The 16317-nt window shown below is 52.4% G+C and overlaps 1 protein-coding gene across 6 annotated transcripts in view; it reads left to right on the top strand.

Annotated features, from left to right (window-relative positions):
- NUMA1 (nuclear mitotic apparatus protein 1) overlaps positions 1-16317 on the top strand; it is a 62036-nt gene that overhangs the window by 36051 nt on the left and 9668 nt on the right. For 5 of the 6 annotated variants that reach the window (XM_073333403.2, XM_073333434.2, XM_073333382.2 and 2 more), the window contains 9 exons: positions 1578-1695; positions 2685-2802; positions 5374-5514; positions 6532-6654; positions 7449-11072; positions 11938-11979; positions 14445-14513; positions 15122-15232; positions 15326-15544. In XM_073333403.2, the coding sequence (XP_073189504.2) occupies positions 1578-1695; positions 2685-2802; positions 5374-5514; positions 6532-6654; positions 7449-11072; positions 11938-11979; positions 14445-14513; positions 15122-15232; positions 15326-15544 (4565 nt within the window). The remainder of the gene's footprint in view (positions 1-1577; positions 1696-2684; positions 2803-5373; positions 5515-6531; positions 6655-7448; positions 11073-11937; positions 11980-14444; positions 14514-15121; positions 15233-15325; positions 15545-16317) is intronic. The other variant, XM_073333423.2, reaches the window with a different exon arrangement.

The raw sequence follows: 16317 nt of genomic DNA, 5'->3' as shown, positions 1-16317 counted from the left end.
AGTACTGCCCAGCCCACGGTCTTGATGCCATGGATCTGTCTTGTTTGGAGGCTGAAGGCTTGCAAGTCTTGGGCATCTCTGCTCTCCAGTGTTGGAAGGGAGCCCTAGAGGGCTACCCAGTCCCTTTCTGTACATGGTGGCTACACTGTCTGTTCCAGGAGCAGGCCCCCAGTGGTGCTGGCTGTTTGTCAGGAGCCCATTGAACCTGCCTATGCAGACCGTCAGTACGGCCAGTGGAGCAGGCACGTATTGGAGAGGACGTGGTGTGACGCTTCCCGAGGGTACTCAGCGTTGCGAGGCCTTGCTGCCTCTTACCACCTGCCCTTCGCGTGAGGAAGCCTGTCTGTGCCTGCTGTGGGTCAAGCTTTTCAACTCCACTGGCCACAGGCAACACTTGCATTATCTGGGTGCTGCAGGCCCCGCTGTCACTTTGCAGGTTAGCAAGAGGCACCCTCGAGCCCTCTGAGCATTTCCCCAGCCCTTGTTCCACTGTATACTCACGGCATTTACAGGTTCGCTGCTTCCAAAGTGCACCTCTGATCACCACTCCACTTAATACAACGCACTTGGTTTCTAGCGAAATCGAGTATAAATTTGTTTTAACAAAGCACAGAGATGCAAGCCAGTAGCAAGGAGAAGTATTGGAAACAAATGATTACGTATAAAATAAATCATAACATGCATTCTAGAGCTTAGACTTCATTAACAAGATATCCTTAGCATTAATCAAATATAGCTCATCCCCCAAATCCTTGCAGTGTTGTACAGTCTGGCTGGCTGTGACTCCCTTTTCATGAAGCAAACACGCTAATCATTTCCCTCCTCAGTGGAGGATCCTGTGTCTCCTTGCATTCCCTGATATACCCTAACAATCCTTTGTTTTTTGTCACAAACAGCACGACACTCGCTGATCGTTTTTTTTTTTCTTGTAGGATTTGCAATCTTTCAACCAGTATCAGGTCTCCATTATAAGACATACTGTATGCATGTGGCCAGACACAGAGATAAGCATCTGTTGCCTCCTACCTGAAAAAAACCTGTCTGAGGTTTATCACCTGCCTGGTGGCCAGGATTTTAAGAACATACTTTTCAGTCTAGATCCATAACTCCTTAAATATTATCCATAGAGACCTCACATGCCACCCTTTGGTGCACTGTTACGCGTATATCTGACCCAGGGGATCCCTGTAAAAACCCTCTGCCAGTTGGTTCCAAGGGATCCAGTGGTCACATGCGGGTTCTCCCCTTCCAAGCTCTGACCAGAGCAAATAGGTGACACTGCACCGTCTGTATTTGAAATGAGCTCACTATCTTGGCAGCTTTCCCTGTTGGCTACGTGGGTTCTGTATGATGATGGTTCCCTTCGCTATGTTACCAGCAACAAAAAGCAGCTCCAGCACAGCCATGTACGTAATCCGACTCCTCCCGAGTATGGGAGTCAAGTAGCAGCTGCAGGCCACGCTCAGGGCACCCCTGTCCTGAGTCTCCTCCTGGTATGATCAGTGCTGGTATGATCAGTGCTTGTCATTTAGGCTTCCAACCGGCTAGTAACAGCTGCTTCTCTTCCTCTTCCCCAGAGACTCAAATCACCATGATGCAGCAACGGATAGACCGCCTAACTCTTCTCAATGAGAGACAAGCTGCTGATCAGCTGGAGCCAAAGCAGCTGGAAGAGCTGCAGGAAAAGAATGAAAGGTAACTCCTCCGAAGTAGCTTCTTTCTACTAGGGCTCCTGCTAGGTTGGTGTCCAGGGTTTGTGGGTCCCTCAGATAGGTGCTGCCTATCATTTATGTAATGCATGAGCCAAGAGTGATTAGAAAGCGTCGCCCGACACCCTACACTGCATCCTCTGCTATGGCAGATACCAGGGAGGAGGTGGATCTCTGCCACTGTGTATTTTTAGTGTGTCTGTTCCTTGGACTGCTCATGAGCACCCCCGCATACATGTGTTGTAATCAGACTCACGCTGAATCTGTGGGGAGGACCTGGGTCCTCACCAAACCCCAAGACTACTGTTGTCTTCCTATCCTGCCAGAAAACTGGTCCTCAAAAGATTGTGCATCAGCTCCTCAGTGGGGGTAAATTGGTGTTGACTTACCCCAGTGCTGTCTCTAGGGAGGGAAACTCAGTTCCATGAACAGCACCTTCTCCCTTTGCGGGGCATGCACCATCTGTCCGGCGTGACCAGAGAGAGGAAGACAAGGCTAGTGACTGTGTTCCCAAACTCCATGGCATGCTGCCTTATCTCTGAAGTCCTGGCAGATGCTGCTCACTCTGCAATGGTACATTTAGGCTGAGGAATCTGTCTTGCTTCAGCCTGGAAAGGGTACTCCCTGCTGGGGTATCTACCAGTGGGAATCCTGCAGCAGCCTCTAAGCTTCCCCTTCAGAGTAGACATGATACGTTTCATGGAGGTCTGAACATTGACTTTTGCTTAGCCCCATCTCCATTCTAGACTTGGCTGTCAAAGTCTGGCTGTGGGGCTGGGAGACAGGAACTAAACCAGGCTCTGACCTTTTATTGTGACATTGAGGTGCCAAGAGAATACGGGATGTGCCTCGTTTTCCCCATCAGCGTCCTTAGGAGGATTATGACGATTCTCTCTTTGAGAGCAGCTTCCCAGCTCCTCTCTCAAGTCTCTCTCCTGCTAGGCAGACAGTGTGATGCCATCTTCTCTCCCGCAGCTTGATCCTGCGTTTGCACGAGGCCCTAAAGCAATGTCAGGACCTGAAGACTGAAAAAGGCCAGATGGACCGAAAAATCAGCCAGCTCTCCGAGGAGAATGGGGACCTCTCATTCAAGGTACGGGACACCCCTTCTTCCCCGCAGTAATGGTACAAACCATTGCAGTCAGAGCATGGGGTAGCAGCGTGCATTGCACCTTTACTGTAGCTGCATTTATAATGGCTCGTTTTATACCCGGCCTGTGTTTTGGCCTGACCTTGCCCTGACAGTGGTGTCCGTTTGAGAGTAAATTTGCCATACTTAATTTGAATCTGCTGGTACTGGATGCTTTGCCATTCAGGTTCTTTTTATAAAACGTTCCTGTTAGTAAGGAAGGGTTGGCAGCGTAGGTTGCATTCAGCTGACCCCTCAGTAATGATGCTTTTGGGGAAGAACGTGGGCCAGCTGGTGATGGTAAAGTACTGGACTGGGATTCAAGAGAGTTACCAACTCTGCCACCCGCTTCCTGAGTGATTTATACTACCCTGCACCTCCATTCCCGGTCTGTAAACTGTGGCTAATACTGATCTTGTTATGCTTGGTTTTTTTTGTTTGTTTAGATAATTCCCTTTCTTTTATTTTAACTTATTTTAGGGTATTTTTGAGAATGTCTAACTGGCTTTGGACCCCAGTGGCCAGTGTTTTTTGTTCAGATACACTGAGTTTATCATGCGTTCTCCTGGCAGCTAGCCAAGTGAAGGAATGCCTTATTGCATGCTTCCCACGATAGCCAGATTGCAGCCGAGTCTCTCTTTATTGGGGTGGATGGCCTGTAGACCACCAGATATTTTGCCAGTCTATCTTCCAAACCAGCTATTGTATGGACATCGGCTAATGCTTGTTCATTCCATGGGCTGTGCCCAAACTTTTGCAAAATTGTCTTAAAAGGAGTCATTTCCTGTATGAATGTCAATTTTTTCTGCTCTTTTTCAGTTTTGTTTTTAGGGGACTCCTTTCACCTGAACATATTTCTTTATGAATTTCTTTTACCTTTAAAACTTTTTTGTGTGTGCCCACGCTCATGCTGGGACTTACAAAACACAAAAGTCAATACACACTAAAAACTCTGCCTGACAGAGCAGGAGGGGGAAATGCTAAGCCTCTACCTTTTGGGCTTGATCCTGCTACGACCGAGGGTATATTCACCTATATAATTTTTCCCCCGACAGACGGGTAGGAGTGAGGACTCTAATTCTTCCCCTTATGGCCTGGCACCTCTATGACGGGGGCGGGGTGTATATACCTAGACTTTTTGTATATATCTTATTTGTATAGTTTTCCCCGACAGACAGGTCCGAACGAGGACTCTAATCCTCCCCCTATTGCCTGGCACTTCTGCAACGAGGGGTATGATTGGTCACTTTATACGTATGGTATACCTTTTAGCAATATTTAGCAGTATGTTCAACAATCACAGCGCATGTCTTCCCCCTTTCGCAATTCTCCACCAAAAATGTTATGCTCATAAGAAGCACATGGGATCTTTTTCAAGGGAAAAGGCAATATGCCGCATTTAGTGAAGATACGATTTGCATATGTATTCAGTCACACCACACACATGCATTGTCCCGCCAGTCGATGTTATAGTTACCAGTCCAGAGTCCGGATCAATCTAGTGGCCAGCTAGGTTGATCCTGGGTAGGGAGGAGCCGGGTTCCGTTGGTCACACACGATGCTCCGGGGAAGTCTTGGCAGGATGAACCCAAAGTTTCATGGCAAGGCACCGTGTTTCTATAGTGATTTTCCTTCCTTTGGACCCATGAGTTCTGCACCGTCATGCTGTCATCAATTGTTATTTGACAAGTGCTTGTTTTCTTAAATTGTCCTTCTCATTCTTTATCTTGTTCTTTTATTAAGTTCCTCAGGGAGTTACCCCAGGCTGGTTTTGATCACAGCTATCTTGTCCCCATTGATAGGTGCCTGTCTCATTTTCAGAGTCCTCAATCTGCCCTCCTCTGACATTTCAATAGGGGCGTGTTGCAGCTTCCCGGTGCCCTTGCATCTGTCTCCCGTTCCTTCCTAGACCATCTGGGTCGGCGATGGCCTTCGCGCTTATTTTTTAACACACACATTTCTTATTGACACACAAAACAGAATTAATTTACACACAACATTTTGAGCAGGAACGTCAAGTTGCAATGCAAAAGAAAACAATCATGGCATTCTTTTACTTGTTTTAAAATGCTAAACCTACAATAAAACGGTGACCCTCAAAGGTCTGTTATGGCCTTGAAATTGGTCCAGACACAAAGAAATTCTGGCTGCTGCATCTCTACCAATGGCATATTAGGCCATTCCTTTCTGCTATTCAAAAAGGGTGGCTGACAGAATATGGGCAAATCATACATCAATACATTTAATACATGCTACATTATTATCTCATTTTTTTATTTTTCATTCTAAATTATACAAAATACAAACATAAAATCCTACTACTACAATCTCCCGCCCAGTGGGATTCAGAGAATAAACGAATGTGTGCAAGGTTGTTGGATACAACAGTGACAGGGGGCATAAAGACTACGGGAAATAATCCCCTGTGTGCTGCTGAGCACAAGGCTCTTGTGTAAAGGAAGGCTGAGTTGAACAGCCTGCTCTGCGTGCACTTGATAACCAGGCTGTGTTTGGGCGTCTTTCATTTTGGTACAGCTGCGGGAGTTCGCCAGCCACTTGATGCAGCTTCAAGAAGCTTTGAACGAGCTCTCCGAGGAACACAACGCGGCGCTGATGGAGTCGGGGGAGAAACAAGCCTGCCTGGAGACCGAGCTCCACACCGCCCTCCACGAGAAGGTAGGGAATGTTGTGCGGTATGCCTGACAGAACCAGGCAACTCCTCTACATCAGGAGTCCTACTGGGGTGGGTGATAGGGATCCAGCACTCCGAACTTGGTTACCAAGCTTGTGCCCTCTGGGCTAAGGAGTAGTGTGGAGGCAGCTTGTCCGTCTCTGAGGGAGGAGTGCTTTGGGTGGATCAGCAGTAATACCCACACGTGGGTCGTGCGTAGCGTTAGCTAAGAGTCTGTTCTATCCTCCTGAGAAAAGATGTCAGCAGTGCAGAGCGTGGAGGGGAGTGGGGCTCTGGAATCCCAGCAGTGGGAAGAGGAGCCTTGGGCCTTTATCAGTTAAGGTGAGACTTTAGCTGCTGCAGGTGGAGACCAGGAGACCAAAGAAGCACCAAAAATGATCAGAGACTTGAGAAAAACCGACCTATTAGGAAAGGTTAAAAAAACCTGGACTTGAGAACTAAACTGAGGGGGGACCTGATAAGTCTTGGTATATTAAGGGCTTTTATAAAGAGGACCGTGATCAATTGTTCTGCATGTCCACTGAAGATAGGACAAGGCTTGGTTTGCAGCAAGGGAGAGTTAGGTTAGAGCTTCGAAAAAATCTTCCTAACTCTCAGGGGAGGTGAGCTCTGCAATAGGCTTCCAAGGGAGGTTGTGGAATCTCCAAAACTGGAGGTTTGTAAGACCAGGTTAGACAAACACCTGTCAGGGATGGTCCAGGTTTACTTGGTCCTGCCTCTGGACACGGGGGTAGACTATATGACCTTATAGATTCATAGATATTTAGGTCAGAAGGGACCATTATGATCATCTAATCTGACCTCCTGCACAACGCAGGCCATAGAATTTTACCCACCACTCCTACGAAAAACCTCTCACCTATGTCTGAGCTATTGAAGTCCTCAAATCATGGTTTAAAGACTTCAAAGATTAGAGAATCCCTTCCAGCCCCACATTTCTATGATTGTTTGTTCCCCTCCCACTTTTGCTACCTTCCTCAATCTTGTGTCTTGTTCCCCAGAAATGCTTGGAAGAGAAGATGGAGATTCTGCAGGGGAAGATCTCTCTGCTGGAAGACCAGCTGACAAGGCTGGGGGAGAATGCCACACAGGAGAAAGGAGAGGTTATGGGGGACATCCTGAAGGTATGGCTTCTTGCTCAAGTCAAAGAAGGAGCTACAGTGGCAACAAGTGCAGAGGACTTCAGAAAAATACCCTGATCTATTGAGGAAAGCAGAGCACAGAAAGCCCTGCCTAAATCTGTGTGATTCATAACCAGCCCCTCGTTTAAAGAGTGTCTGCAGCCAGCCTGCTAGCATAGCAGCAAGAAACTAAAGAGCTGAACGCTTGCATGCCGAGGAGAGCCCCAGTCCCTTTGAGAGTGATTCTCCATTTCCCAGCTCAGAAGCAACTGACAGCTCTTCTGACTTACCAAGCAGCATTGGCAGGGACATCTTTCTCCCAGCTGGGCAGAGGGAGTAGTAGAAGAGTGAGGCAGTCCTGGTTATGGAGGGAGGATACAGATGGCTAAGGATAGAGGATAAAGATGGCTAAGCTACAGTTCTCTCCTGCTGCCTGGCATGGTAATGGGCATTCTGAGGGTGAGAGATTCCCAAGCACGATCCCTTTCTGCATAGTACGTATTTCAGAGGGTGGCCCCTGATGTGCTTGCTGGCTGTGGTGGTCTCCTGTTACCCTATAGTGGCAGTGCTGAGGGAGGTCTCAGCTCAGGAAAGGCAGCTTTCGCTCTGGAGTATGGCAATGGTGGGAGAACTAAAAACACACAGGAGCTAGGTAGAGTTAACGAGCGTTGGGTTCGCCAGGAATATGGTGCTGCTGGTGGGGAGGAAGAGCTAGCAGGTCTCTGTGAGGCAGAAGTGTCTAGATCTCCTGAACAGTTGTGGAATACCACTGATGAGTGTTTCCTTTCTCTCATCAGCTTGAAGACTTAAAGCAGGAAGTGGCCAGCCTCTCTGCTAAAGGGATAGAGCTCCAAGCCACAATCCTGCAGCTGGAAGAGGAGAAGGGCCTCCGTGAGGCAGATCTTCAGTCCGAACGGAGCTGCTTTGAAGAGGAGAAACTTCAGCTCACGGGCCTCATTGCCAACCTCCAGAGCTCAGTCTCTGAGCTCCACCTGGCTAAAGAGAAGCTGGAACAGGACTCCAGAGTGCAGGAGGAGCGTCTGTCCGCCCAGGTAAACACACTCACCACAGAGATTGCTAAGCTAAACAGCTTCCTCCTCCAGAGGGACCAGGAGCTGGTGACTCTTCACCAGCAGGTGGAGGAGGAGAGGATTCAGAAGGGACAGCTGGCCGAAGATCTCCAGAAGCAAGAGGAGTCCTCCAGGGAGACCATCCAAGGACTGAGCCTGCAAGTGGACCAGCTCAGTGACACCCTCAAGGACAGTGAGGAGAAGCTGGTGCAGTTCACCCAGCAGATGGAAGCTACAAGCAAAGGGAAAGCCAGACACCTGGCATCTTTGAGAGAAGAGCATGCGAAGGCCATGCAGGAAAAGGAGTCTGCCCTGCGGCAGCTACAGGAATTCCAGCAGGAACAGGAAGCGGAGCTGGCAGCCCTGACCGCTCAGCTGCAAGCTTTGGAGAAAGCCAGAGATGCTAGCCAGGCCTCTGCCATAGAGATACAGAGGGAAAAAATTGAATTGAGCCAGAGGGTCCAAGAGCTGGACGCCAGAGTCCTTGAACTCACTGCCCAGTGCTCGCAGGGCGAGGCCCAAGCAGCAGCTGCTGAGTCACTGAGAGCCCAGCTCCGAGAACTGGAGAACAAGCTGCAAGAAGGTCAGCAGAAATTCTCAGACAAGGAGAGGCTGGCCAAGGAAAACGCCCAGCTCCAAGAGCGGCTCCTGTCCATGGAAGAGTCCGTCCGGAACACAGAGGGGATCTTGGAGGATGAGAAGAGGAGAGCTTCGGAGACCCTTGAAGGGAATCTTAAAAGGATAACTGAGCTGGAGTCCCAAATGCAGAAGCTGGCAGAGCACCGAGATCAGGCTATGCAGGAGGTGGGCGAGGAGCAAGCTAAGAGACAAGCGCTCAAGCTGCAGGTGCAGCAGCTGGGAGACGAATACAGGGCAAAGACAGAGAGGCTGCAACGTCAGCTGGCAGACATGTCTTCAGCCGCTAAAGGGGGTGAAGGAGAGCGTGAGAGGCTGGAGGAGACAATAAAAGCTCTGAGTGGAGACCACAAACAGGCCTGCCAGCAGCTCCAGGTGGAGCAGGGCAAAGTGGCGGAGCTGGTGACGCAGATGAAGTGCCTGACCACAGAGCAAGAAGAGAGGCTGGCACTGCTTCAGACTGACCTCTCCAGCGCCCTCGCCCAGGTCAAGAAGAAGGAGAGCGTGGAGCTAAAACTCAGGGACGATCTCTCCTCTCTGCAGGAGAAGACAGCAGTGTCCCAGCAGGAAGCAGCCCAGCGCCTAGCTCGGCTGGAGATGGATGCACAGAAGGCAGCTGAGGCACTCAAGGTTGTCACCAAGGAGTTGTCCGATGAAAGGCTCAAGACAACAGAGCTTGAAGCTACGGTGAAGCGTCTTGGAGAACAGAAGCATGAGGAGCTAACAGCTACGGAGTCTGATCTCTCCAGAGCAGCGTTGGTCCTGAAGGAGAGAGAACTAGAAGCGGAGAAACTATCTGGTGAGGTTAAGCTGCTGAACGCCAGGCTGGAAGAAACCCTGCAGAAGCAGAAACAGGAGCTAGCTCTTCGAGACACGGAGATGAAGCATCTGACAGGGGAGATGGAGCAAGCCAAGGCAGACCTCGCAGCGGAGAAAGCCAGCAAGGCAGAGCTGGAAGTCCAGCTGCAGAACTCCATCAATGAGCAAAGGGCCGAGCGTTCTGCTCACCAGCAGGAGCTGGCCAGGTCCCTGGAATTGATCGAGGAGAAGGAAGGGGAGCTGGATGAGCTCCGTCTGAAAAACGTCTCCCGTAACGAGGAGTTGAGAGACCTTCAAAAGACTGTTGTCAAGTTGAAAGGGGAGCTTGCCTCTGTGGAGGCACTGAAGGAGCGGGCGGCCAAGATGGAAAATGAGCTGCAGGGCTTCCTGGAGGTTGCCAGGACCCGAGAAGCTGAGATTGACAGCATCAAGTCCATTGTGTACTCCAAGGAGATGTCTCTCAAAAGCTTGGAGGAGAAGATCCGACACACGGAGCAGGAATCCAGCTCCAACCAAGATCTCTACCAGGAGAAGCTGAAGGAGAGTGAGATGCTCCACTCTGAAATGGAGAAACTGGAGCAGAAGTGCAGGGAGCAGCGAGACACCATTGCCAGCCTGGAGAAAGCAGCAGCTCAAACTAAAGCAGCCACTTCGGAGCATCAGGAAGCCCAGCTGGAGGCCCTGAGGGGAGAGGTGACGCAGCAGAAGCAGAAGGTGTTGGAGCTGGAGAAACTCCTGGAAGCCTCTAGGTCAGTACAGGCTGGGCAAGACGGCACCATAGAGACACTGAAGAAAGAGCTCTTGGATAAGGGGAGAGAGCTGGCCCAGAGTAAAGACTCCATCGCCACAGCAGAGAAAGAGCTGGCATCTCTGCGCTCTTCAGTTCAAGAGAAGGGCAAGTTGGAGGACAGCTGGAAGGAACAAATGTCCCAGTGCTGTCAGGAAGTGGAGAGGAAAAACAGCCTGATTGGCAGCCTGGAGCAGGAAGTGTCCATTCTCCACCTGCAGGTCTTGGAGAAGGAGGGAGAGAGCAAGGAGCTGAAGCGCCTGATCATGGCGGAGTCGGAGAAGAGCAAGAAGCTGGAGGAGAGGCTGCGGATGCTCCAGACTGAGATGGCCACTGCCGCTTCTCGAGCAGCAGAGAGATGCGCTCGGATGAAGGCCGAAGTGCAGGCCTACCAGGAGGAGACAGAGAAGCAGAGGATGTCCATAGAGGCCCTGAAGAGGGAACTGAGCGCCCAAGGGGAATGCCAGGAGGAGCTCCGCCAAGAGGTAAAGGCCTGGCAGGAGAAATGCTTCCAGAAGGAACAGCTCTTGTCCTCTCTGCAGCTAGAGCTCACGAATGCCCAAGCGTTGGTCGGGGAGCTGATGCCAGTGAAACGCCTCTACCAGCAGCAGCAGGCTGAGCAGTCCTCCCTGGAAAGCAAACACTGCAAGGAGCTGGAGCAGAGGCAGAAAGCAGCCGGTGCTCTGGAGGCAGAGCTTGCCAGAGCCAAGCTGGAACTGGCAGAGCTCCTCTCCCTCAAGGAGAGGCTCTCCGAACAAGACCGCGCTGTGCAGAGGCTGCAGGGGGAGAATGCCAGCTCCGCAGAGCGGCTCGCTGTGCTCCAGCGGGCCAACACCCAGCTGATGGAGGAGAACCAAGTGCTCAGTGAGCAATCCAGCCAAGGGCGGCAGAAGTTTGATGCCGAGCTCAGTCAGGTGAAGGAGAAGCACAGCCAGGAGATGGAGGCCCTCAAGGTGGAGTCTGAGAAGCTGGTGGCTGGGAGCCAGCGAGAGGCTGAAGACGCAGTTAAGAAGCTGGAGGCCATGACCAACAAGTACGAGAACGCCAAAGTCAGGGTCCTTGAGGAGAGGCAAAAGTTCCAGGAGGAGAGGCAGAAGCTGACGGCTCAGGTAGGGCACCCGCTACGCGTTCTGCTTGGCTTGGGCTTGCCCAGGCCGACAGCAGGAAGGGAGAAGGCTAGTGACTGGGAAGGGAAAGTCCTGACTCGCCTACTAGGACTCCAGCGGTTTGGGCGTGAAACTGCCCTGGGTAGGACCCTGTCAGAGAGCTTTGGGGTCTGCTGTTAAAGGCCAATTGTACCCCAGCGAAGTGCTACGCGAGGGTGTCGGGGCTGCCAGCTGGGCGTGGAGAAGGGAAGCAAGTTTCTCCAGACCTGCAGCAAACGGTGCCCCTAAGCCTTTCTGGCCCCCACGAACAGTCCGCTGACGCCTGCTGGGCAAGTCCTCTGAAAGGTGGTTGACCTGGCCAGCTAATTCCACTACATGGCCAGCTTGGCTGGTGATGCTGGCCTGGAAAGCAGCATTTCTGCTCCCGAGAGTTAATCTGTCCCTGCAGCTGGTCAGCTCAGCTGTGCGATAAGTCAAAGCGCCTAAGTTCCTGCTGAACCAGTTGCACGTGGATGTGATTTCAGAGGGATGGGGCCATTGGCACAGCAAAGCAGTCACTAAGATCGCAGAGAGGCTGGCCCCCTCAATCTGATCCGTAGGACCAGCAGGGCTGCTGGGATGAGCTAGGCTGACCTTCTGCACGACACAGGCAGGTTGAGATCTGGAGAAAGAACAGACCGGCACCCCCCTTGAGCTCCAGGGGCCAACCACCCCTTTGCCATAGCACCAAGTCACCAAGGAGAAGGGCGCAGTGTAAATCCTGCCTGAGATCCCCCTTGTAGAGTCTTAGCAGGCGGGATGGTCTTTGTCTTAGGTGGTCTGTTTCTGGTGTGTTCACTTGTGTCTTCGTTGCTCGCCCGTTGTACAGGTGGAGCAGCTAGAGGTATTTCGGAAAGAACAAGCTAAGCAGGTAACGCATGCGAAGTGCTGGCTGCTTAAACGGTGACAGTGCATGACTCTAGCTGCTGCCGCTTCCCGCCACAGCTGCAGTCTCCTGTTAACTGTTTGCAGTGGGGACTCTGGGCCTTCCCGGAGAATGAGCCACGAACGCTGGTTTGCTCCACTGGACTGCCTTCCCCTGAGCTGCACGTTCGCTCCTGGGGGGGGAGGACCCAGGCCATGAAATCTGTCACCAAAGCCTACCCATGTCCCAGCCTAAAACGCTGCAGGGAACGGCACTGTGCACAGGTCAGCCTGTCTTTCGTTCCCTCCTCTTCCCTTCCCTGCCCAGTAACAGCCACGGGCTGCGCTGCGATCTGAACCGAGCAGCCAGGCACCCGAGTGGGTGTTCTCCACCCCCAGCAACCCTCTAAGGAGTACTGGGACTCTCCGTGTCCTGTTCTGGCTGCTCCCCTTCTGCAGGCTGGGCATCAGCTCCATGGTGCTCCCACCCCTTTCTGCTCTCCTAAGCAGTGAGGCCGAGACGTGGATCCTACACTTCAAGTGAATCCAAACTGCTCAGTCAGGCACTGGCTGGAGGTGGGGCTCTGAGAGCATCTCCCGCATGAGGCCTTAGCGCAGATCTGCTCTGAAAAGTGACTACAAATGCCCCTTCCTGCTCTGTGTGCAGCGTCAGCATTGCAGTTACCTCTACCTGTCAGCACGCTATGAGCGAGGGAGATGGAGTCCGTACCTTCGTGTGCACCACCCCAGAGCTGTTACTGAGCTTTAGGCCTACCGAGGGCAGAGGTGTAACTTGGGGCAGGCTGTGACCCTGCAGAGCATGTAGTCCTGGTGCTGATGTGTGAGCAGGAAAAGATCGCAGCGTGGCTCTCCCACCCCAGGGCGGGTTGCAGCGTGGCATGTAGGAAAGAACATGGGGAGACAAACATGAAGCCACTCCCATAGTGCCATCTTGGTCACTTTTCCGGGTAGAATTGCACCGCCAGCCCTGCATACTTTGCTTGAGTGCTTATTCGTTGCATGCTAAGGGATTGCATGGCCCCTAGGCATTTGTTTCATAGAGGAGTGTCTCTGGCTGCTGGGAGACAGGGCTGGGTCTGGATCCTTGGCCCATATCCTCTGGACTGCTATGGCCCCCTTTGCTACTAGGTCATGCACCCTCCCCTGTTAACAGCTGCTGATGCTGGGCTCCCTCTGTTGGGGTCATGCAAGTTACCTTGATGTTTATGTCAAATCTTAGCCTCTTCAGCCCCTTCTTGACTTGGGATCTCTCAGCACGGTGCTGTGCAAACCAGATGCAGCTTTCCTCCAATACCAGCACCTCGGAGAACATCTCCACATGGCTCATTTCCCCTGATAATCCCCAAGACACCCAAAAAAACCCCATTGATTTGGGTTCAGGACAAATGTAAGGAGGAGAGCTCTTGGATTCCAAGGCCAGAAGGGACCACTGCGATCACCCAGTCTGTGTAACACAGGCCAGAGACAATAATTCATAGAGCAGATCTCTCACAAAAACATTCAAGTGTTGATCCTTGATTTTAAAATGGTCAGTGATGGAGACTCCACCATGACCTTTAGTAAATTGTTCTGGTGGTTAAAATGGCCTTGCATCATCCCTTCCTGTTGGTGCTTGGACAGCCAACAGTTGGCAATGGAGACAAGTGCTGGAGCTTGGAGCCGCAGGGGGCGCTCGGGGGGGTCATCACCTGTTTTGTTGTTTTTTTTTCTTGCATCTAATGCTTTTGTTCCTTGCACGGGTTTCCTCAGACCCCTAATTGTCTTGGCTTAAGTAGCTGCTCTCCTGCCTGCATAAAGCAAACCCTTTTTTCCATGAAAGACTAACTGAAGCCAGGTGTGAGCTGTCTGCCTGGAGAAGCCACTAACCAGTGTTGGGGTTGTGGAGGCCTGCTCCGGGGGTTGCTTTGGCTGGGCTGTGAGGAGTGTCTGTGCTGCGTTCTGAGGGTGGCTATACTGCCTCTACTGGGGAAAGGTGGGAATGCGCATCTGTACAGGACTTGGGGTCTGGGACTAAAGCAATGCCCCTGAAACATTCCTCCAGGGGGGATTTGTTGAAGGAATATGTGCATGGCCAGTGCTGACCGTGTCTCGGAACGCTGGTTAATCCCTGGAGCTGTTCTGTGACAGGCCATCAGGGCGGGCGGGAATAAGGAATAGAGGTGATAGCACTAGCCACACCCTCTGCTTTCCTCCTCTTTCGAGATCTAGCAGGACCTCCGGTCTGCTCAAAGCTCACGCAATGAGGGTTTCCGTTGCTAGGTGCGTTGGCATCTGCTTTCCCGATGGGCATTAAGGCTCAGCTGTCCAGAGGCGCTACAGTCCAGGGGCTTGCGGGAAGTGCATTGGCGCACTGTGGCAAGGAGGGGAATCATGGACATCTGAAGGGATGGTGCTGCCTTTAGAGGGAAGGCTCCAAGCGGCTGGTGTAACCACTCTCCTGTTCCTTGCTAGGTGGAGGAGCTGAATAAAAAGCTGGCCCAGAACGAAAAAGCCACCCGATCCCAGCAGGAGAAACTGAAGGTAACATGGCATAGGCGGGAGGAGGACTGCATGGCCAGGGCAGTGTTTAATCTTGGGGACCAACCTGCCTGACTCCAGGCCACATCGGGGGGGCTTGCTGGGATCCCCAAGGGCTGCACTGAGCTTGTGTATAATAGAGAGGGGCTGACCACAGTCTGCTCTAGTAAAACGCCTGCAATGTGCCGTCTAGCTGACCAGAGGAATACAGGGGACCAGTGCTCGGTGTGCTACCCCCGACAACACAGATGAGGGGAGATGCACGGGACAGCCGCAGGAGCCTCATATTGGCTACATCTGCCCTGTAAAAATTCACTGCCATGGCAGCCAGTCTTCCAAGGGGAGGACCGTGAGTGCCAATGGGCTGCATCTGCTGTCAACCTTCTCTGGAGGTGCGCAGAGGCCGATCTGGGACTTTGGATTGTGCCGCTGATGCACCGAGTCCATCAGTATCCTCCTCAGGAAGCGGCGGCTCCCCCCTCTTCGGAAGCATGGCCAAAGAGCTGTCAACATAACGCAGGTGGAGCCTGGGCTGAACCCTTCATGGGGGTGACTTAGAAGCTGCTGGGCTCCATTAAACTTTCTCTTCCCATCTCCCGCTGGCTCCGCAGGTGCGGGAAGGGGAATTCCAGGCAGAGGCTGATCGCCAGCAGGTGAAGATATCTGAGCTGCAGGAGCAGCTGGCCCAGAAAGAGAAGGCTGCGGAGCACTACAAAGTGCAGGTATGGACAGCTGGCTCCCTCCTTAGGGGCCCACCATCATTTCCCATGGACGCTGGAAGGCGGCGGTGGCTTGACTGTTTCCTCTCCTCCCAGGTGGAGAAGGCAAAAACTTTCTATGACGCCAAGAAGCAGCAGAACCAAGACCTGGCGGAGAAGCTGAAGGGGATGGAGCAGCTGCAGAAGGAGAATGTCGAGCTCAAGGCTGAGTCGGAGCGGCTGGCCAAGGAGCTGCAGCAATCCATCCTGCAGGCCAAGGAGTCGGAGCTCAGCTGCAGGAACCTGACCAGCCAGGTCCGCAGCTTGGAGGCGCAGGTACGGGGATGCTGCACCTTGTGGGGAGTTGGGGGGTAGGGATCAGAGATCTGGCTCCCTTCAGTCTACCCTTACAAGCACCCCAGTTTAGGAAGGTTGGATGCAGATCTGGAGCCCGTCCATCACTGGTGGGGAGAGTGGTGGATGGTGCTTCATGCTACCCTACAGGACGAGCTGGGAAGCAAACACGCTTGTTACCCAAGGTGTTGGCTCAGCAGGGAGCCGGGGTTTTAACGGTGATGGAGTGTTTTGTTGGGGTACTGTGGCTGTCCAGCTTCCATCTTCACCCCGCTTCTCAAGCAACAACTGCCTATGGTCTTCACTAGCTTCCCCACTCTGCTGGAGAATCCTCTCTGCTGCAGAGCTATTGCAGCCATCACCCAGGAGCGATCAGCTGGCCCAGCTAACGTTGCTGAGGGTGGGGAAGTGACAGCAGAGGTCCAGGCTGATAGCGGTGGTCCCACCGCTGCACAAGGCGGGGCATGGCACTCACACAAGAACCTGCGCATGCAGCGGGAGACCATAATGCAGTAACCTTCCAGCCGGTCAGCTGGAGAGCTCAAAGCACTTCAAAAACTAGTGAATTAGGCCTCGTGACTGAGAAGGGGAAGATTTGGCATGGGGGACTGAGCTACAGAGGGGAAGTGATTTCCCTGAGGTCACCCCGAGGTGCAAATGGACCCCAGCCCCTTTGAGCCCCAGCCCGTTGCTTTTAACAAGATCCTCCTTTCCCCTTGAGTCAGCTGTGTTCCCCAGGGTTTCTTGCCACCTCT

Source organism: Lepidochelys kempii, chromosome 1 (genome assembly GCF_965140285.1).
Source record: "Lepidochelys kempii isolate rLepKem1 chromosome 1, rLepKem1.hap1, whole genome shotgun sequence".
In the NCBI taxonomy this organism is placed as follows: Eukaryota; Metazoa; Chordata; order Testudines; family Cheloniidae; genus Lepidochelys; species Lepidochelys kempii.
The sequence above is the reverse complement of the archived record's forward strand: the minus strand, read 5'-3'. Positions and strand labels throughout refer to the sequence as shown.